At 47.3% G+C, this 23367-nt stretch overlaps 1 protein-coding gene across 1 annotated transcript; it reads left to right on the top strand.

Annotated features, from left to right (window-relative positions):
* Window positions 1-7717: 7717 nt before the first annotated feature.
* On the top strand, window positions 7718-22371 carry LOC119392762 (inactive peptidyl-prolyl cis-trans isomerase FKBP6). Its single transcript, XM_037659719.2, has 6 exons — window positions 7718-7910; window positions 11749-11882; window positions 13974-14214; window positions 19106-19315; window positions 20803-21026; window positions 22008-22371. Exons 1-6 carry the CDS (start codon window positions 7809-7811, stop codon window positions 22273-22275), a joined length of 1179 nt encoding a protein of 392 aa, XP_037515647.1. The 5' UTR covers window positions 7718-7808; the 3' UTR covers window positions 22276-22371.
* The last annotated feature ends 996 nt before the right edge of the window (window positions 22372-23367 follow it).

A 23367-nucleotide genomic window follows, 5' to 3' on the forward strand; every position in this document is an offset into this window, starting at 1 on the left:
CAGCAGCGATGGCGCTACTCGCTGGCGGCCAACTACTGCGGCAAATCTGTAAGGCAGGCTCGGTACAAACGTGTCTATAAACGTTGGCTCGGTGCATACTACCTCGGAGTGCCGTTCTGCTCATACGTCAATTTTAGTTCATGCAGTTTTATGTAGCACGCACAGGATTTCGCAAAGCATCGTTATGCACGGTAACAGAGCTGAAATATAACCTTTCACGCCGCAGCAAATAATTAGGTGGCGAGTACTTAACACTTTCCATGGTTTGGGAAAGCATTTTAGTCTCATATCCATTTCAGCACAGCTCATAACTTCATCCGGTGAAAGTGGCACGGGGCCGTACGTCCGCACGTACTATCTGTTCCTATGCTAACAAACTGGTTGACCCTCCTCCTGGCGCCATCTTGAAAAGCACGGCGCGCCACCTATAGTTCGTGGGCATTGCGAATTGCTCAATATTTTCTGGTACATTTCTAAGCTTTCATATGGTTTTAGCCCGGAACTACAGCCTACTGAAACCCCCTTTTTTTCTCGGCAGAACCTGCGGTGTGTGGATGAGTGTTTTGTATGTACAATAGCGTTCCTTATTTAATTACTGATTGCGACAACGCGGGCCCATGGTGAGCAGCATATCAACCATATTTTGGGTGAATGAGTGATCCTACATGTCCACACGTGAATGTGCTTAGCAAATTATCGCCGTTGTTCTAGTGCCCATGAAAATGAGATGCTGTCGCATATTGTTTTGATTTATGTTGTAACGGTATTACTCTCACAAAATAAAGAGAATCCTTTAAAACACATCTTAGTGCAGCCCCACGTAGGCATGTTTTATGTGCTTACAAACCAAGCTCCGAAACACGAACACACACACACAAAAGAAGACGGACACCCACGCCGCCTGTGGCTAATACCTGTATTACTATTTTCTTGGTCCTTGTGCTGTTCATAATATACGAACTTTTAGTATATAACAAACCTCTGGATGAAACTAAATTGGTACTATTTTTATGTGCAAACCTATTAAAGATGATTAAAGAAAGACATTAAGGCTAAGGGCACGTCTCTACAAGTGTCGGGCCCTGGCCGGGCCAAGCCGCAAAATCACGGTTCGTGCACGTTTCTGACAGGTATATGCGGACAGCTGCTGAGATACCATTTCGATCATAGAGTTTCTTACAATAATACCTAGAGGGGAATCTGGCGCTAGTGTCTACGCGGGCTCCTTGAGCGGCGCTTCAACCACCATGGGAATGATGGGAAGTACAGGCTTCGGATTTGCTTCGGATGGATTAGGTTCTTGAGATTCGCGACGCTTGTTTGCCGAGCGTAAAACAAAACGATATGAAGTTATTTCCGATTAAAACTTGCTTCATTTTTTTGTACGTAAAACTTATTGCAACAATTTTGCGTGACCGTGAGATGGAATTCAAACCTGGACAAATTTAACCCTCAGGGTATGCATTGCTCTGCGATTGTGTTCCAGATTTGGCATCATAAAATAATGAATTATTTTCGTTACAACACTTGAAACAAACGCGCTTGTCTTTCCCTCGAAAGTACGCATTATCTTTTTATGGAAATAACAGTAAAGTATTGAGTGAGAAATACTTAACGTGTCATCTGCCGCGATGCCATATGCGTCTGTTCAAGTGGCCTGCCCATAGAAAAAACCAAACAGCATATTCACGGAGTGAATGATGATGAGAGGGCGAAGCTGCGGAGGTTCATCGGTAAACCGTGAATCTTCCGTGAATTCTGCCCAGTACATCATCACCGACGTGAGATCGGGCGCGTTTATACTAAAGGTTCGATGAGTTATTACGACTTGCAGCTCACTTTAATTTTACATGTACACTGTGAATTTTCATTATTTAGAAAACCATTGCTTTAGAAAACATCTGGCGTCTTTCGTTAAGCAGCTGGCGTCTTTTCGTTTTGCTTTAGAAACATCTGGCGTTCTTTCGTTTTGCTTTTACAAAACATCTGGCGTCTTTCGTTGGTTTATTTCATCAATCAATCAACGGCGTTTTGAACAAAATTTTTATTGTTTAATCACGCACAGGAGAAATCTCACCAGGCACTACCTTGGAGGTAAACAATGGCTGCTAATGGGAATGAGAGACAGAAGAAGTCGGCTTTTAGCTAACACTTAGACTTCTACTTCTACTAACGTTTCCTACTGGAACATGCCAATGGCTGCTAATGGGGAATGAGAGACAGAAGAATTCGGCTTTTAGTTAACGCGCACGCTGCGAATTTTTTATTGTTCAACAACGCACAGGTAAAATCTCCCACCGGCACCCCCTTGGAGGTCAAAGCGTAAGACTGGTTACGCACTACGACTACTACGACTACGACTACGACTACGAGGGACGAACGGGTGCCGCCTTAAGGAGCTTCGCCCCTAAAACTCTATGGCCTGCCTCCAACGCGTCTCTCGTTTTGTTGTGAAGTGCGTGACGGTGCGCCTACTTAGCTTTGCCGTCGTTTTGCAGTCGATTTGAAAGAGTTTTGACAAGTAGCGCTAATCACAGAACGTGAACTCTATGCAATTTCCTGCACTGGCATGGGACGCTACATCTATGCGCAGCGGTGAGTGCACGACGCTCTGATAAAACTGTCGAATACAACCTGTAAAGCTGCAACGGGGCAGCAAACGAAGAAACCTAGCTGTCTTCAGCCTCTATGAGCAACAAAGGCACTGCTTGATTGCTTTGCAACGCGCCACACTACCCACGCCTCGCGAAGAACGAAACTGAAACTGTAGAAAAAGATCCGTAGACAGTGCGCTAGCTAACGCTATCCAATCCGAAGCCTGTACTTCCCATCATTCCCATGGTGGTTGAACGATCGCAGCGCCAGTTTCCTCTCTAAGGTATTGTATGAAACTCTATGATTTCGATGGAGAGAAAATTAATGCTAGAACGTAGCCTCCGTGATCGGCTCCGGCAGTGGCGTCGGCCAGATCGTGTCACAAGACATTGGTGGGAGTGGAAAGAGTGAACTATAGTGATATAATGAAGCATTCCTTTCACGAATTCAATACGACTTTTCTCGTTTGTTGCGGCCCTCGCTACAGCGCGCACAGACTGCCGCTAGCTGCTGTGTTGGTCCGCCTTGACGACAGAGAGAAAACATCTTTATTGCGTAAGTAGAACAAAAAGCATGGGAGAAACCCCTAGTCCGGGGTCCATAGGACGACTCCGGCGACGTGTTGAGACCGTTGTATGATGGCTCGCAGGACCTCGGGAGGTCCGTCGCGGAGGGCGTCATCCCGCAGCTCTTTTTTACGTAGTGGGCAGAGGAGGGGTGGGAATGGAGGGAAAAGCTTTGCCGTGCACTCGATAGTGACGTGGAAGATGGAGGGTGACATGCCGCAGCCGCGGATACAGTGGCTAGAATACTAGAAGTGTGATCACCGCCAAGCGGCTGCAATGGGAGGTAGTGACGCCGCCTTGCGATGTTTCCGCTAGGTGGCGCGCGCTGTCGTATACACGTCAGGCTCTCAGGCTGCGCACGTTGTTCAATGCTGGAACTCGCCGGTTAGACGTGATTATTTTGCCTGTTTACGCTGTTCTTTCGTGCTACATTTGCTGGTCGGACAGCCTTGTCGTGTTTACGTTATGTCTTTTGCGGAGTGTGTGCCATGAGCAGACGTCAGAGCCACTGTTTTGTGCCCAGATGCTCAACTGGGTACAAAACGTGCAAGCAGAAGCTTTCATTGTTTGGAGTCCCGAAGACGACCATTTGTTCCAGCAGTGGCAGCGTAATATACCAAGAGGAGACGAGCCTTTGGAAAAGAATGCTGCCGTTCCAATTCCCGAGATCCAATCGAAAAGCTATTCAGGATGATTCGTCAGTTATCCGGGTGCAATGATCATCCCACATCGACCCAGTTCCTTACTGCCGTGAATTCCCTTAGCTTTTGCAATTTGGTAAAAGCACCAGACACGGGCAACTGTGCAGGTGACACACTTACGTCATTAGTTGGGACTGATGAGGTGGCCATCCATGTTGACAATTTACTGGACACTGGAAAGCTGGACGAAGATTCAAGTGTACTACAGGCATCGACTCTCCTTTCTGACCATGTGTATCCTGTGCAAGTCAGTGACGGAAGATTGGTGTACTCTTTGGCCGGCTATGTGGCACGGAGGAAACTTATGGCAACGAAATGCCAGGACTGTTTTGAGCAGGTGCTCAAATCCCTCGAGAACGCAGAAAAGGATCTTGCGTCATTCACAGCATTCTGTGATGTTGGAGGGCTTTTGTACCTGTCACCTGAACTATTTTCATTTGTGGAGGCACTGGAGGACACATTCACATCGTGGTTCAGTTATAATAAGCTCTAAAGGGACCAGGGGCGTAGCCAGAAATTTTTTTCGTGGCGGGGGGGTTCAACCATACTTTATGTATGTTCGTGCGTGCGTTTGTATATGTGCGTGCCTATATACGCAAGCAAAACTGAAAAATTTCGGGGGGGGGGGGGTGAACCCCCCCCCCTTGGCTACGCCCCTGAAAGGGACACTTTAGTTGAACTTTTTAACTCAATGCAGACCGTACCATCTGTATAGTGTTCGACGCGCACAAGCAAGATCTGACGAGCAACATAATCAAGTTTTTTGTTCTCACACGGCTTCACTTCTTCACGAAATCTCTAAACAAACAGAGAAGTTCTGCAAGAGAAAGATCAAAGCACTTCAAGTTTCGAAGGGCGATGTTATGTGCATCACCCTGTAATGTGCTAGCTTTCTTCCCTACTTTGATTCCCCCAACTTTAAATAAAATGTGTAAGAAGACTAAAATGCTCTCCGATTTTCTGTGCAGTTGTTAATTGAAAAATATTTCCACTGTGAGTACGCAAGAATACTTAAGTTCTTGAAAACTATCTTATGCAAAATGTTAGGTATACTGTAACATGAAGAAAATTGATATCAATGTCATAGTAGCATTTTTTTTCGTGCTTCTTGAGGTTGCTTATAACCTTGTGATATGGCAATCCCCCCAAAATGCTAATCAGTTACATTTCGCAGCATCAAGGAACGATAGCAAGCAGTGGCAAGCTTAGCTGGCTTTGCGAACGATGTAAAGCTTCACTTATGATACTGTGCGTACGGTCATACCATACGGTGATAATGTTTGATAATATCTGCCGCAAATTTCATTTCTTTATGAGGCACTTACGCCCTGCATTATAGTAGAGACACTAATAAAAATTTACGGCGCAAACAAAACCATATGAGCCACAAATCAGCCTTGACATGGCAGCTTCGCTGCAGCGAGCCGAGCGAGCGACGTGTAAGCTACAACCAGCGCCGGTCGAGGCATCTGTGGAGAGCGTCAGCGCAGGCGGCGCGGTCTTCACACTTCCCTATTCTAGCCACTGTAGCCCGGACAATTGTCGGCATAACAGTGTGGCCAGGATTTGTTCAGAGAAACAAGATTAGGAAAAGTGTCGGTTTGCAACTGACGTAGTGCCGCTGCTTCCTCTCTCGAGAAGGATGGTGGTGGCGCAAGGTGAGTGCAGCGAATGCTTCTATAATGACGGAGAATGTCTCCGTAACACAGCAAGGGATCCCCCCACCTTGAACTGGTCGTTTCACCACGCCGGGCCGCCCGGAGGGAAATATCGCGGGCAACTGCATGTAGACCCCTGTCGGGACAGTCAGTGCTAGAATGCCGACTCGACCTGTCTTCACACCGGAAATCAATTAAGGCCTTACTGAACGTTTTGCGGGCCAGTGACCTATTAATAGGCTTTGGTACTCCCGCTCTACACCTTCCTTTTGTCTATATCTTTTTTTTTTATCGCGCGTCTGCTCTTCTCTCCGTTTTCCATCTTTCTTTTCCTTTCCCCCTCCCCTTAGTGTAGGGTAGCAAACCGGATGCTAGAATTCTGGTTGACCTCCCTGCAGTTCTCTCATTTTATTATTATTTCTCTCTCTCTATCTCTCTCTCTCTGTATACGACTTGTATTTCTAAACCGCGTTCCAAAGTCACAAAAACCGGCATGTGGCGTCACCTGGCGACGAGCCTTGGTACAGCGCGATTGAGTCGTTCGGAATGCTTACGTAGTCTGCTGTCGTTTCTGTTTGAAAAAAGCGCGAAAAAAACACAACACACGGGCACGAAGGAGACAGGACGACGCGCTCGTTTTGTCGCGTCGTCCTGTCTCTTTCGTGCCTGTGTGTTGTGGTTTTTTCGCGCTTTTTTCAAATATGAATTTGCACCAACTCGCCCAACTGTTTGTGCTAGTGCTGTTGTTTAGGCGCACCACAATTCGTGCTTGAAGTTACGGTCCCTACGTTATTAGGCATCCCCGCTTTATTCTATGCTTACTCCGAAGTGAAGAATATTAAGGCAGCTTCGCAATAGTGCTGCCAAGTCTGAAGGAACAGCGGAGCTGGCCGGTCTTTGTTGTTTCTCTTTATTTTTCTTTCTTTTTTTTATGTCTTTCTTGTCTCTATCTCCCTCCCCCTCTCTCTCTCTCTCTGTATTTCTCTCTCTCTCTCTTTTCTTTCTCTCTCTCTTTCTTTCTCTCTCTTTCTTTCACTCTGTACACGTTCTCTCGCCCGTCCGAGTTACTGAATCCCACGCCGTACAAATTGGCGCAGCGGGAGAGCGCGCTCCGGGCTCAAGTGTTCGGGGAGAGAAGATGAAGAAGAGGACGAAGCGATCGCGCGCCGGCCGAGTTGTTGCATTGCACGAGCTGCAAAGGTAGAGGCCGTTCGTGATTATGAAAGTTTTTGTTATAATATATAATATCTTGTGTATAACGTCCCAAAACCACGATATGAATATGAGGGACGCCGTAGTGGGGGGCTCCGGAAATTTCGATCACCTGGGGTTCTTTAACGTGCACCTAAAGTACACGGGCCTGAAACATTTTCGCCTCCATCGAAAATGCAGCCGTCACTGCCGGGATTCGATCCCGCGACCTTCGAGTCAGCAGTCGAGCGCCATAACCACCGTGGCGGGGCAGTTTTTGTTACAGCGAAACGGCAGAACGGTGAGCTTAAACAGCCCCGCCGTTAACAGAGTCTAGAGGAGGCGCTGACAGAGTTGACTATATTGTTCTAGTACACTATAGAGTTGACGATGAAAAGCAACGCTGCCTTCGCGGCAACAAGTGGAACCTGTCGAGCCGCGGCGAATGCGCGCAGAGTACACGCATGCGCAGCAAACCGCAGAGCATGAACCCAAATCGCTATCGCGCTCACCTATCGATGTTTGCGGTGTGTGCTGCGTGACGACTTTCTGGCGCTGCAGATCGTAAAAGTGTGATGAAAATTGTTTCACGGCGTTTCCCGAGTTTATATTCCTTGATTAGACACTTCGTCCGCTAAGCTTTCTGTTTCGCTAAAGAAAACAGGAAAACATTTGAAACTTGTTCGCAATACCGGCCTGTTTTTTGTCTTCTATTGTACCTACACCGTGGCATTCATGATTAGCTCGGCGCGTTCCCGGAGCTCATCGCAGAGGCCACGCCTACACGTATCGAAATTTTGGGGTAGTAAGCGTAATGTTCATGCTACACTTCTGTTATTACAAATCACAACTCATTACACTATCCAGATTTGTATTTAAATTATAATTATGGATAATACAGTTCAGGTCCCATGTCGTTCTTTGACTTCTCATATCTTTCACCGTTGTTTTTTCCCTTCATCATCATCATCATCATCAAGGGTGTCACGTTGGTGGCGTTGGCAGCGTTGGCTCGTGCGTGTGCGCGCGGATGCTCGAGCCAGAACCAGGACACATCTGCACGCATTCGGCGTTCGAATCTTCGACACTCGCGAGCCATGATGGACTGCCGTACACAGCCTCCGAGCCAGCGGAGGATTTTCCACATATCGACCACTGGCATGCAAAACGTCACCGAGGATGGCGGAGTGAAGAAAAAGGTGGGTTTCGCACAGTCTTAATTCGATTAATGAGCTCTCGGCGTTCATCTAGAGCCGTTGTAGGGAGCCATAACTCAAGGCTTGGGGAAAAACTTCGTGTTCTTGGGACGCACGCAAGCTGTTACGCGAACGACGCATTAGGGTGTCTCGATGCCACCGCCGCCTCGCGGGGTGAAGATATTGACACTATAGGCACCGTCCACTGACCAGAGGGAGCTGCGTTGCTCGCACTGGCCCGTCCCAAGTTCGCTGACATTGGCCGTTCGGGGCACGCAGAACACAGAGACGCGTGCACGCGTCCCCCGTGTAGCCCGGTTGCAATCCGCCCACTCTTGCAGGGAGGGAAACGCGCGCATCGCGTTCTGTTTTAACCGACCCCGTCTCATTATTGCCTTTTTTATCCGCTAGGCTGTGCGTTCTGGCGCTGCAGTCGCACTGGAAAACTCGACTGTACGGTGCCTATAGTGAATTAGAATAGGCTCACTGTGGTTGATACCCATCGTTTAACCAACGGCTCCTTGGCTATACCTTGGCTGCACCCATTGACTGCGCCGCCATTGTCAGATCAGTGCACGCAGACACAAGTGTGCGCGCGTAGCATGGCACGTAGTGTGCTGTTGCCAGTTTAGCGCGTCCCGACGTGCGTCGACACGAGTGATGGAACGCTGGCATCGAGTCACCACACGGCGCATGACAGTGCGACGCAGGGCATGCGTGGTGTTCAGTTTGTAGGGTTTGCCATGTGCGGTAGCCTAGCGGCCGGTCAGCGCTCGCGTGTGTTGCGTGCTCTTGTTCATTAGGCAGTTTTAGAATAGCGTACGCTAAGTTAGCGTTAGCGTTTGCGGCCTTGCGTTGGCTTTTCGCGCAACTGCGCATGCGTCGTACGCTAACCGCTTGCGGGCTCCCGTTAAGTGACGGAAATAGCGGGCCGCAAACGCTAACTTAGCGTACGCTATTCTAAAACTGCCTATTGTCTCAGTTACGCTGTGCCTTCCCATTCTCATTTTTATAGGGTTCGTCGCGTTAGCGTTCCTTGGGTATACGTACGCTATATTTTCGGACTATATAACGTGCGTGCCCAAGGGGTTAGCATACGACGCATGCGCAGTGACAAACGCTAACGCATACCCCAACGATGCTAACCCTATCCGAACGCTATACTAAAACTCAATGACCGTCTGCGTCCGCAAAGCTGCAGCGGACGTCCAACTAAATGCCTGCTGAGTGAATGTCGCATTATGATTATGCCATCTTCAACTTCATGTCCGTGCAGCTATGGATTTATTGATCTACTGATTGACTGGACGCACAAATATCAGGCCGGCAGTAACTGCGAATAACGCCACGCATTAACGGTGCCCTCTAGTCGGCGTATATGTCTTGATATCAGCATTTTTATGTTCTACATATCCATATACCTTAGTAGCGTCTGCTGTCGGGCTAGTTGTAACGCAGCTGAAGTTTAATTGATTGGCGCAAATTCTAAGACAAGGACAAGGAACACAAGACGCGGTCGCATATAACTACTTTGCGTGCCATATTACCGACCTGGAACGCGCGTCTGGCCTCTGGTCCGACGCCAGACTTATCGCCGTCGTACGCGTTCGAACGTTGTGGTACGTGGTTGTGGTAGATCGGACAACGCCACCATTTGCGGTAGCCTAGCGGCCGGTCTTCGCACCTTTTTCTAACTGATCGAGACGCCTTCTTGAGTCAGTTTTAAGGGGCAAGTATTGGGTAATATGTAAATTAAGTTCAAATTGGGATGTCTAATTACAGCCTTAAAAGTATATTACTTAAATACGTGAGCGAACCAGGGCATCGTTATACTCAGTTGCACAAATCAGGTGCAATGCTGTGAAGGCTGTGCAAGAAGTTCGGCCAGCAAAATGTGTCAATCCGCGCGTCTCGTGGTCGGGTTTTGTCGTTGCAAATGCTCGTGCGAGCCGAGCCAACCGGTAGAGGGTGCTGGCCGAGCGCGAGCGTTCGCGTGACCGCGTCGCCACGGGCTGCAAATGAAAAAACGAAAGCAACTAGACGCTGAGCGATCCAGCCGCATAATAACAGACGTATAACAGCGTCTGCTTATTTGGAAGGCACGAAACATTTTCAATTACTACTCAGCATAAAAAGGAAAATTCTGTTTTTGGTGGATATAAGAACATTGAACTATGTCTTAATGCGAATGCATCTACAGAGAAATCACGCTAGCCTCCTCAGGGTTGATGTGTTTTACAAACTGCGAAGGATGTATACCTTTTTTAAGGGACAATTAACTACTGCAAATCGGGAGGCCAATCTTATCCGACGGGGTGTGCTGGGTACATTACGTCTATTATTACCATCGTGTAAAATGTGGATGGAAGAGTTACTGTCTTTGTGAAAGAGGAAAAAAGATCGGCAGGCACTCGAACGTTCTACCCAACTGAAATTAGCATTGCAGCTGCTCGAAATAAACTGTGCTTTTGTAAGTTCGCGCAAGTCTGCTGTGCTGTTCGTCCCACAATGTCGCCTTTCGGTGGGACGTGTTGACTGACCAACCTAGCGGTCGCAGACGTACACCCTGTGGCGAGAACGGCTATGATCGCATGCGATGGAAATCGTAGCATGTAAAATGACATTCACTGTTGCATTCCACGTTAGAATGCAGGATGTAGTGTTTGCCTTGGTACTGCTCTCTTCCTTGGTTCCCTTCCCTCTTATATCTGCATGACGATTAAACAGACCACCGAGGTGACGCTGTAACAACGCAGTTCATTTGCAACTACGATGCATGAAAAACTGTTTCGCTTACACCGCGTTTGCAACGCATGTATCTTTTTTTTTTGCATTAACCCCCTTACACAACGCCTCCCACCCACCACGGTGGTCTAGTGGTTACGGTGCTTGACTGCTGACCCGAAGGTCGCGGGATCGAATCCCGGCCGCATTTTCGATGGAGGCGCTATTGCTTGAGGCCCGTGTACTTAGATTTAGGTGCACGTTCAAGAACCCCAGGTGGCCGAAATTTCCGGACTACGGCGTCCCTCATAATCATATCGTGGTTATTTAAGCCCCAACAATTCTATTACAGTTCTCCCACGAGGCGTGGGAGGTATCTTTAAATAATTTAACAACGCAACCGGCAGACAGGCGGTGGCACGCCAGTCTCGCGTTTCTTTAGCAGTCACTTTTCTCGTCAAAAATAGGGAGTTTCAGATTCGGCATCATAGCGTAATAATAAGAAAATAAAGAATCCTTAGTGCACCCTGACCGCTGGGAGTACAACAGGTGCCAAGCCTGTTCACGGTAGAACGCAGAGTTAGTAGGTTTGCGTACGCCAAGTCCTTCGCATTATGCCGAGACGCTATAGTGGGTTACAACCTAATAATGAATACAAGTTCCACCCACAGCCATCACTGCACCGCTCAGAGAGAATCTGCGTAAATGTTCCATCCAATCAGATTTGGTTACTTCCGTGACGTCAAGCACTTTTCGCTCCATTCATGTAGTTGGTGTACCCATAGTGGCACATGGTTCGTGTAGCTGGTTTTCAGTCGAAAACTTAACTGTCCTGGCAAATCATGGGAGATTCTGATAACTCTACTTAGCGAAAGGTCATATTTTGGGAACGACGAACCTTTAGTCTTCGATATGCGCAGCATTTATTTAGCACCGAAAAAGTACTTTCTAAATGAAGCCAGACTGCACGATGGTTGGTTGACAAGCGCGCAGAGATTTTGTGGGCTGAGCTTGTATTTAATCTTAGGTTATAACCTACTATATATATGTAAAGTTCCAAAAATGTGGCCCTGAATCTACGCTCAACCTACATGAGGCACGTGCAATTTTGCCGCAGATCACCGTGCACGGATCCGGCCATCGTGTACCTCGCCACGCAACGGTCGCTTTCCATTGCACCACTTACGTCCAGTCAAGTTGCACGGAGCGCGTCGACTCCTCCACGATGCGCAACACGCCGTTCCGCTGCGAGTGAGTGTTTCCAGACAATTGCACGCTTTTCAGTGCGCGCATAGCAGCGTACGGCACTGTTCTACAAAATGTTTTCTACGTCATCTTTCTCATCTACAGCAAGATATTACACCGTTAAACACACGGAAGTGGTAACATGGAAAGTGGTAACCCGTAAATCAGATTATTCAAATTGGCCCACATATTCCCGACAGTGTAATACGCAGAAGGAAATTGGCGTGAACATTTTCTGGTGTTCACGCCTGTGAAGTTGAGGGAACAGCAGGTGCTAGATTTTGTTGATCATTATTTTATTCTCACTGCACTGCCCATTTCTGAAAGATGTGCTACGGTTTTTCGTAATACGTGCCCTATTTTTCTTAGATTTGCTGTGTCGTATACGTTTCTACGTAACTTTTATGTGCCGTTGCTCTCATGGCCTCTGCAGACTGTATTGTATCGAGGTGTCTGTGGGCTCCTCCAAGACAGATTCCTGCATGAATGGGGTGAAAATTTTAATCTTCTTCTTCTTCTTCTTCTTCTTCTTCTTATTATTATTATTATTATTATTATTATTATTATTATTATTATTATTATTATTATTATTATTATTATTATTATTATTATTATTATTATTGTGAGCGCAGTGCTTGAAATTTTTTCACTTCCTCTGTGCGTCAGCCACTTTTCGCACTATCGACGGAATCAGCTCGCTTTGGGTGTTGTTGTTGTTGTTGTTGTTGTTGTTGTTGTTGTTGTTGTTGTTGTTGTTGTTGTTGTTGTTGTTGAAAAAGACGCGAGGCGCCACGAAAAATCTCGACCAACTCGAGAGTCACTTGCAGTTTCACCGTAAAATATAAGGGATCAACAAGTTGGCTCAAGAAGAGTTCTCGTGGGCTAGACAAACGCGAAGACAAATACAAAGGGCTAGTTGCGATACATGAAAAAAATCTGCAAAACTTGCATACCAAAAAAAACTCTTAAGTATATATCGTGCCCATAAAGAAACTGCTACAAACGCACACAAAGAAGAAAAGACCCTGATAACGCAAACGCAGGCTATCCACTGAAATGTCGCACTGCGGCAGAAGAGAAGGCAGTCACAAAGCGTATGAAGTTGAGGGTCTGCCGAAGTATGGTCTGGTCGGGATGAAACATCGGGAGAAACTTAAAATATAGGCACCGACCAAGGTGAAAAATATATCTAATAACCTTTCTGCCGCACCGCAGGAGCCCTGTTCACAATCTTGAAGACTGCTAACAAGGCTACCGTGAGGTGCCTAAACGTCATATTTTCGCCATTCTCGGCGCCTATTCAAAGTTTTGGCCAACACAGAGCTTACCTGTCCATGCTCAGGAATGGCACTGTCAGCTGTCAATCTTCGCGCGTGCGGGTCTACTGTTTGAAGTTGACATTTCTCCTTTGTGCGAGATAATCAAAGGCTGGCTCACGAAACTTCTATTTGTTACGGCGTGCGTTCGATGACTGCGCAGAATTTTATAGACATCAGAACGAGGAAACGCGTCTTGCGGGATCGTATATAAATGGGAGAGAATGTGCGATGACGTTGCATAAAGGAACGCCTTTGGCACGCAGTACAGTGAAGGGGACTATCACTTTAGCAGCTTCACTAGTGACGGGCCAACGGTTGCATACACGTGCGGTGGCCGAAACGCATGGTGACGTAGCATTTTTGAGGCTTGAGTCGTCTACCCGTGTCAATTATGCGCACGTACCACACGGTTCGGCCACCGCACGAGTATACGATAACTGTTGCCGCGTCACTAAAACGCAATTGCTAAAGGGTCAGGCCGACTCACTGCCAGTTCCAAACGGTTATTGTGTAGGTTGGTACCTGTGACATTAAATGGTGGCGCTGCCATTTCAGAGCATGCGCAGGTAAGTTTTATGTCGATCTTTTCTGCCACGACGCGGCCTTTTCAGTTGATAGTCGGACATTACGTGTCTGTGATGACTGAGGGGCGCGAGAAAACTGCACACAACGAAAAGAAGTACACGTGTCTGGTTATCTTCTGTAGCGTCCTTGCCCAGTTTTATGTCGTTCCAAACATTTATACTCGTAGTAAACAAGGATTTTTTCCGCAACGCAGCATCAAGGATGCGGGTGTTCCAGGACTGCGGATCGCGCTGCGCAGCATGCGAGTGGGGGAGGAATGCCAGGTGCGGGTTACTCCGGAATACGGATACGGGGACGTGGGCTGCGGCAATCGCATCCCGCCCAGTGCCGTTCTCTATTTCGAGCTAACCTTACTGGAGTACGTCGAGACCCACGACGACGGCGCCATGAGCAGCGAGGAGTGCTCCAAACTGCCCTTCAGCAAACTGTTTAAGGTATACGTCGACAGTTTACTCTATCTCTCTCTTTGTATGGCGTCGGTTGTTAGGCAGAGCACCCTTTTCATGAGGCGTAGAAAAGGTGATAATTATGCAATGCATGCGCGGTGTTACAAGTTAGCGCTAATTCCTGAGCGTGGGAAAAGGAATCTACAGCTGAACTCGACGTTCAGCATGCCATCGCTAGTTTGTTGACAATCCATATAGTTAAAAACAGCACAAGGTGAACGCGGGACAAGAAGCACACGGGACCACCGCTACCTGTGTGCTTCGGCGTTTGTCCTGTGTGTTCCTTGTCCGTGTTTACTTTGCGCTGTTTTTATTGATGGATACGTACCAATTGGCTCGCATTCACACGCTTTTAAAGACAATACGTAGAGTAGTGAGAAGCTGAGTACATGCAGCATACCGCTCCAGGCGTCGACTACTTAATACAAGAACATGGCTACAGCCTTTGACGCGAGTAGCTTTGACTCTCGTGCACCGCGTTTTCGTTGTTGGTGGTCAGACTTCGGACCGCAGCGACCATCTTGCTTGGTGTTACAAATTTACGGTTGTCAGATGCAGCCTACGGAAACAAAGCGACCTTTTAAAGTTAAGTGGAGCTTGACGAGGATGGTTCTGGCGTTTCTGCTTTCCATCTGGCATCCAGGAGACGCCACCAAAATATTATAAATAATGGCATTTGTACTTTGCAATTTCATTTTTCAAATGCGAATGGGTCCGCGCTTTAGGTCTTAGCTCTAGCATGACCATCATGGCTGAATTTGTCCCCCGTGCGAAAAAGAGAAATAAAATTAATAGGGTAACCCGTACCACTCCAAGCTGCAACGGGTTTAAAGCCAATCATGAAAATAAAAAAAGGAGGGTTAGGGGTACCCAGAAGTAATTTGGAGTGAAAGCCGAATTTTGTATTTAAAAAAAATTCGGCAGATCCCACGTACCGTGGGAATCGATGTTATGCGAAGCATGTGCGGGATGGTGACTTTAGCGTAATTTTTCACATTGATCGAAACGTTACGGAATGACGCTAGATAAATGGTATACGCACACTCATGTCTTGAAGAGTTGCATATGCATTATATAACCAGTTGTTGACAGTTGCGTAACGATGCCAAGAGCAACATGGGTGTTACCAACACCAGACGCGGTAAGCTGATATGTAGTGCTTATATTCTTCAATACTGAATAGCGCGAATCCGAACAAGACAAAGAAGGAACACAGGTACGCAGGACAGGCGTTACTTTCAACTAAGCTTTATTCAGGAAAGTTTCCCTTGATATATACACAGCCGAGTGGCACGCGCAGGTGCGCTGCACGTACGTTACAGTCACAGTTGCAGTTATGCTTATATTTGTCCGTTATGACGGAGAACGCGGGCGCGCGCACGCAGAATGAACACACGTACGCACGCACAAACCCGTGTGCACGTGTGAAAGGGGTTCTTGACAGTTCTTAAAGAAGGTCATCATCACTGTGATCAGTGAGCCCCAGCAGCTGGGCCGGACTTGTTATTCGGATCCGTGCATGATCGCGGCTACGAGGGGTCTAAGTGCAGGAAAGTGCGAGGTATAGTACACCTGGTGGAAATCCTAGATGCCCCTTACGATGAAATTATCTATGATGCTTCCTGTCCTGGACGAGGCAGCGAGGTCTTTTGATGCTCTGTCCACATCCAAGCCGTCTTTCACGCAGTATAAGGACCAGGCATTGGTGGGTCTTGTAAATCAATGTTGAAGTCGCCGATAATGATGAGAGGCCTGGTTCTCTCGGCAGATTTATTGTAGGAGGCATTGATCCCAGTTTTTGCGTAATCCACGTGGTCCACGTGGACGAGTGGATGGTAGTTGAGCGTCTTCCAGAGCCGTTCTGTCTTCAGCTTCCTCACTTTCCTTGCGTCTGCCGCGGTGGTGTAACGGTTACGGTGCTCGGCTGCTGACCGAAAGGTCGCGAGTTCGATCCCGGCATCGGCGGTCGAATTTCGATGAAGGCAAAATGCTAGATGCCCGTGTACTGTGCGATCTCGGCACACGTTATAGAATACCAGATGGTCAAAATTTCCGGAGCCCTCCGCTACGGCGTCTCTCATAATCAAATCGTGGTTTTGGGACATAAACCCCCAACATTATTATTATAACTTTCCTTGCGTGTCAATGTGTGTGTGTTCACGGTTACTGTGTTCGTTGAGACTCTGTATCACCTGTGGCACATACCCGCAGAACATGAACTCTGGTATGCGGGTATGCGCCACACGTGACTAAGAGAAAGGGTATCATGACGTACGCGACAGGTATTTTGCGTTATTCATGTCATGACCAGTGGATCGTGTTCGTCATGCACTGGTCCCCTGCTATGCCAATTTTGGTATACTACAAATTATGGAGACGACCTGGAGAGCGCCCAGACGTAGGCGGCTAGATAGATAGATAGATAGATAGATAGATAGATACGTAGATAGATACGTAGATAGAAACGGCCAAAGTGCCTGAGGTTCGCTAAGAAATGCTTCGCATTTAAAACGTAAAAACTCCGGAAGCTAGCAGTTAACGCCTGTACCAAAAAAGAACCAAGTAACAGCCCTATGCCAATCATGAAAAAGGGAATTAAATGTTTTGAGTAGTGAATGCGCTTCCAATTAGGAAAAAATTTGTAGTAAATTTCGCTTTGCTACCAACTTGATGTTCTGGCATTGACCCCGATCGGCTATTGTTTATTGTTCTTATAGAGGCAAAACGAGTAAGAAGGTGACGACACACAAGCGAAGTATAGTCTCCGGAACCTTGAAAGACGCCTGGTAGGTGAAGGCTTGATGCCGAGGAAGTAGGGCAGCGTCAGGTGCCGAAGAGCCGGTGTTGAGGGGACCGATGTCAACCTGTATGACTGTAAACTTAGAAATTTGAATGTGATGAATACTTTTGAAAGGAAGGAAAATGATTGCGAAGTTTCGTCCAGAAGGCAGGGAATAGAGTGCAGTAGTAATGAGAATGCCAGTAATAGTGAAAAAAAAGAAAAATGAGTTACATGGGGTACAATGTAAATGATGAAAGTGAGCGCGATTGTCTGGACCAGCATGCGTATGTCAGACATTTTCAAAACTTAATTAGAGCGCAACCACACGACACATTCACACACCCACACACCCACACACCCAGACATCAACCACGCACTGGGTGTGTGGGTGTGTGAATGTGTCGTGTGGTTGCGCTCTAATTAAGTTTTGAAAATGATCTACCAACTAGCCCAACAACAAGTTCTTTTAGTATGTCAGACACGTGAGGACAGCCTCGCCACAGTTTGCATAAACACGTGCGAGTCAATTGCCATGCAGCATGCGGATGTTAAAAGTGGAAAGTCGTGCGAGTGTAGTGAATGTGGTGTGACTGTATGCTAAGACGCATCGGGGTTCGGAGATGAAATTGTTGTTGTGAAGGTTTTAATACGTGAGGCAAGTTGAAGCCCTGCCCGATTTTACGAGTTCTTTGACATGCTGGTGTAATGAGATGGTAGTATGTCTGGATAATTTTGACTGGTTAGGTTCGTAACAATGCTACGCGTTAATGTACAGACGTTGAGGTTATGGTCAGTGTCTGCACACATGTCATATTGACAGTAGTTCGTTGAGGTAATATTAAAACGAAATTAATAGTATTGATAGTGACCATGGCCAGTGAGTAACTGCGTGAGATGTTTATTTATGGAAACCAATTTGGGAAGCTGTGCACACTCGGAATCAACTTAAATAACTCGGTACGAGTGCCTGTTTGTTGCCAGTAGGAATGTCATTGTATTTTTTGTAAAAGTGTACAGTTTTCGGAGAATAGGAGAAATGGTAAGATTCACCGTTTTTGCGGAGCCTGTTGTAATTGCCGAAGAAGCGGCGAGATCGGCCATCTCGATACCATTAACGCCACTATGTGCAGGAACATAATACAAGTTAATGGTGTACTTGCGGGTGTATAGGTTTTGCGCAATCCTGCAGTCGGGTAGTTTAATGGTAGCAATGACGTAAGGACAATAAAGACAAGCAATCGGTGTATATATGTCAATCTCACGGCGGTTTGATAGGGTATATATATATATATATATATATACTTGACAACCTTGGTTAAAGCAACGATTTTCGTAGAATATGATGTCGTTACGTCGATGACTCTAATTTAGCAACCTTCCTGATTTTTCTGCTTCCATTCAAGGCACAAATAAAATGCGGCGATGTGCTTGCCATACCTTCCTTGAAGTGCCACTGCAAGCGCCGGTTGTACTGGAAGCTTAATCAACGGGTTTGATCTTAAACGAGACAGAACGTCCGACTAAGAATTTGTTCACGCATAGTTAGTGTAAACAGCGTGCCGTTACTTGGAAATTTGGTGCCGCCTCAGGCAACACATGAAGAAGTGGGGACGCCAAATTCGGGAAACGGGATGGTTGGTAGGATGCGTCTCGCGGAGGCCTCAATCCGCTCATCACCCTAGCTCTAGTTGTGATTCCCCGATGTCTTCTTAGGGGCATCATTCTGCGGCACCCTCTAAATGATAATTATTTTACATTGGCCTTCCTGAAACTGTGGCAGTAGCTGCGAAAATGCAATCCGTGCCCAGTGACAGGGACTGCGTTATAAGGTCACCAGATTACACCAAGACGGAATGTCCAACGAGATTAATTGCCCACTCTAGCCTGATTGTCCATTCGAAACAGAATGTCCAGTTAAGACGGAATGTCGAGGGATACTGCATATCCAACGAAACCCCCTGTTGAATATATCTTCTAGTTATACATTCGGGCCGTAAGCTCCAGAGACCGGTTTCTAGTGTCGATCTCGCCTCGTGATTGACTCACACCGCCGATCAGGTTCTTTTTATCCACTTCGGCGATCTTACACTACCGCAGGTCTGTTGCCTAAAGTACCGTGACGCCAACAGATTCTTGGCCGCCAAAAACTACGTGGCTGCAGATCGCGGCTACGCTGATGCGGCGAAGCTACTGGAGTCTGCGCTGGAGCCACCCGATGACGAGCAGAGAAACCAGAGGCGTGGGCTCCTCATCAAGCTGTACCACAAACTGGCGTATTGCGGATTGAAAATTCACGATCCAAAGATGGTACGTATAGGTTAGCATGCGTTTGTCAGGTGCACGGCGCGAGTCGACCAAACGGGCCTATACGCTCGAGACACGCTCCACACGTAACGCCGATCAAAGCCGACCGTGTAAAATTCCGGCGCGATTGCGCTCGTGTGGGGCCATTTCAGTCGAGTTTGCGCTAGGTCAGGCGATTTATACTGACTTTAACCCATCTTTTAGAACAGACTACATTCACTGCAGCGATACTCCCGAGCCGTTGTAACCATACTTAGACGAGAACAGCGCGAAAAAAAAAGGGGGACAGTATGGAATGTGGTAAAGCTAAGTTACATTGTATTTTGAGGGAGACGGGGATAAGGTGGCACGTTGGTGAAAATTTTATTCAGCTGATATGACGCCCTCCCCCTCCCATTCCCCCCTCAAAAAAAAAAAAAAAAAACTTCCCACAACTACGCATGACGTCGCACTGACGTTCAGGTTCTGAAATTTTCACATATAATAATAACCTGGCGAAATTAAAGAATCTAGAGTTCTCAATAATAAATAATTAAAACCTGATTTACTCGGTTTCACATTAGTGTCCTTTTAAGTTCATGCTGACTTCGCACAAAAATTGCAACGGTGTTTTCTGTGGCTGCAGCCTCGTGATGTAATGTTCTGTGTCCGGGGTGGGCATGACGGACTTGATAGAAGACAGTGGCTTGAGGTTACACTTGTCAACAAGCGCAAAGCAACAATCAAACAAGCAGGAGACACGTGAATAGGGCGGGCGCTGAGATTACGTGCTTCTTCCTAGCGTGATTGTTGCTTTGCTCATGTCAAGATATATAAGTTCAGTTACCACTAACTAGCCCAAATCTTGCGTTGAATAGAGGCTTGAGGAAATCTTTGGTAACCTTTGTTTCGTAAACACTTATCGTGCTGTACCGATGCGACGTCGCTCTTTTTTGTAAGTGTTTCTCGGTCCCTCTAGTCCCTGTGCTGGACAGCGTATTGCGAATAAGAATTATGTCAATTAAGGCGCGGCCATCGCTTGACATAGAGTCCACCGGCCATAAAAAGGAACATATTTTGAGAATGCAGCGGACCATTTGAATAACGGCGGCGACTCGTGGAATATTCATGCGGAGGAAAGAAAAATGATATAGATGTAACGTTAAGGGATAAGAAGAGAGCAGAGTGGGTCAGGGAATAAACGGGTGTTAAGGACATCTTAGTCGAAATCAAGAAGAAATGGATATGAGACAGGCATGTAGCGCGATGGCAAGATTACCGCTGGTAAACAGACTGGATTCCAAGAGAAGGCAAGCGCGCGAGGGTGAGGCAGAAAGTTAGGTGGGCAGATGAGGTTAAGAAGTTTGCGGGGATAATTTGGCCGCGGCAAGCACAGGACTGCGTTGATTGTTGAAACATGGGAGAGGCATTTGCCCTGCATGCGGTGCGCGTAGTCAGGATGCTGCTGCTGCTGATGATGACTAGTAAAGTAAGCGTGCGCGCTCGTTCAGGCCGTGGCGAGCTGCCGGTCCGTCCTGCGGCTGGACCCGGCTGACCCGAGGGCGCTCTACCGCTGCGCTGTGGGGCTGCGGGAGCTCGGCGAATACGAGGAGGCGGCCCGTATGCAGCGACGCGCCTTCGTCCTGAAGCCGCGCTCCGAGCACGTCATGAACGAACTCGTGCTCCTCGAGGATGACGACTTCGTGGAGCTGGCGCGAGACAAGCGCGTGCAACGGTGCGTACACACTCCACGAGCACTCGTTTGGGCGCTTAGTGTGCGTGAACCGATTCTGAATGCCCGCGAAATATTGGTTACGGCCAATGCTGCGTTTTTGCGTTATTTACGTTATCTGTCTCGTAACGCTTAGCTCAAAGCGAAAAATGTGGCGTAGGCAACTACTCACTGACTGCTTCGCATGCATGATATCGATTCCCACAATGCTTGGGATGTGCTGGAGTTAAAAACCCTGTAATGCCCACATATAGTCCTGTCTGAAGAAAAATTAGAACAAGATGTTCACTTTTCTTGTGTGTGAACACTGAGGGTGCATCTTTAGAAGAAGGAAAAAAACGCGATGAAATGCTTCGATATAGTTCCTGAAGAAATTATTTAATTAGTAAGTATATTGCTAAAAATTTATCACTGCAACTTCATTACGCCACATCAAAAATACAACGGGCTTTTCGTGAAGTTTTACGCGACTTAAACCAGTGTCTGGAGGCATCATATTCACTTTAATGCGCCCCTAAGTAAAGATATGCAGGCAATTTCGCTTATGTAGATAAATTACGCTTCCGCTATGGTTAAATGTTTTGAGAACTTATTGAGCCGACGAGGCCAAATAACAAAAGGAAAAAAAAGATAAAATCTTCAAAATTGCCATTCAAGTTCTCAAGGAAAACTGGCAGCCTCAGCCGGTTAGTCCTTGCTGCCGTGCTCGCTTCTGCTGCATAAAGACGGATGCGTTTCGGTGCCGCCATATTGGGCTGCATCCTTGCATGTTTAACAACTAAACGAACACTGCTACGGTAGACGCATACGCATGAAAACGATTGGGCTGATGCATTTGACGTTTCATGACCTTATTAATTCATATCGCGATGTACAGAAAACAAGTTTAATAGCCCAAGGTGGCAACGCCCGTGTGTCTTTCGCAAGTTCGCCTGTAGGGCAGGTGTTCTTCGCGCGCTGACCTTTGGTCCGTCCTGGTCTCAGGTGTCTCGGAAGCGCTCTGGAGGCCCTGGATTTGAGCGTGACGCGACGGCGCCTGGCGATCGAACAAGGCGTGGACCCGTACACCAGGCGCGATATCGATAAGTACCTGGGCCTGCTAGCAACTGTGGGAAGCCCGGGCAGGGAGATGCTTTTCACGAGGAACTTCAGCAAGGACGATCTCGCATACGTCCGCATGACGTGTGATGACTTGCGGCTGCCGTATTACCCCATTCCTGGCGGCCTCAGAGTTCGCCGGCCTTCAGTGTGACGTCACCGGTCGCACGGTTGGATTGTACCACGAGCAACGGATCCGCCGGGATAAATGGCCGGTATTGGTGCACTAAAATAAAACTAGCCCTTCGAAGGCACCCACACAGTACCGATAGCCTGTCATCTATAGCGTTGTAGCCAAATATTTCATCACAGAACTGTTTATGCATATCTATAGTCGGTTACAACTAAGAATAAACATCAGCTTCTTTCACGGTCCTCACTGTTTCACCCAGGAGGCATTTGAATGATGCCCCTATTCAATCGCATGTTCTCGTTTCCATGACGTCAAGCACTTTTCGCGTATTTCATGTAATTTCCCTATTCATCTACATGTTCGCGTCGGGTTTTAGGTCGAAAACGGAACGCGTCCCGTCCAATTTGAACTTCCTGTTCAATTTCAGCTTTGATTCAGGCGTCACTGCTGAGCCAAATATGCAAAGCAGGGACGACGAACTTGGTACTCTCCGTGTGCGTTAGCAGTGAAAAAGTACTTACGGTCAAAACTGTGAACACCTCGCACGGCTTTTGCACTGGTGAATGGCGGGCGCGGCACAGTTCTCTAGTTCTGGGGACGGAGCTTTTGTTCACAGGTTGTCACTGCCTATACTTACAATAGCTCATGCCTATATAGTGCATGGCAACGCATTGTTTCGCATCCGATGAATAACCGGTCGCGTGCCATCTTCATGCATTTTGCACCATGTTTTGCACCTTGCCGACTCCCCGTGACCGGCGCGCCGATCATAGCCTCACTATATAAGGACCACAGTTGCCAGTTCCGCTTAAAATAAGCGGATTTGGGCTTTTTTTCGCCGAGTTGAGTGCAGAATTTTCCAGTCGTTTGTCGCGCTTTTAGAGCTTATTAGCATTTTTTCAGCAAATAGTTATTTTAGTGATCATCACGTTCACCAGTAGCGCTTTTAGCGTTGACTAATAGCGCGTTTGTCGATGACATCGTGTTTGTGTGTTGAAGCCAAAAACACACGTGGGGGAATCAACAAGCAACGTTAATCATGCACTGGGAAACGTGCATTCAGCCCACTGGAGACTACCCTGGAGACAAGGTCAAAACGTAAATATGTGCTTT

Source organism: Rhipicephalus sanguineus, chromosome 5, assembly GCF_013339695.2.
Source record: "Rhipicephalus sanguineus isolate Rsan-2018 chromosome 5, BIME_Rsan_1.4, whole genome shotgun sequence".
In the NCBI taxonomy this organism is placed as follows: domain Eukaryota; kingdom Metazoa; phylum Arthropoda; class Arachnida; order Ixodida; family Ixodidae; genus Rhipicephalus; species Rhipicephalus sanguineus.

What these genes read in the sequence shown, in the direction of transcription:
- LOC119392762 (XM_037659719.2), top strand. Translation starts at nt 7,809, where the DNA reads ATGATGGACTGCCGTACACAGCCTCCGAGCCAGCGGAGGATTTTCCAC. An exon ending in ATGGCGGAGTGAAGAAAAAG is followed by an intron (nt 7,911 to 11,748) that starts GTGGGTTTCGCA and finishes ATTTTGCCGCAG; the next exon opens with ATCACCGTGCACGGATCCGG. An exon ending in CGAGACAAGCGCGTGCAACG is followed by an intron (nt 21,027 to 22,007) that starts GTGCGTACACAC and finishes TCCTGGTCTCAG; the next exon opens with GTGTCTCGGAAGCGCTCTGG.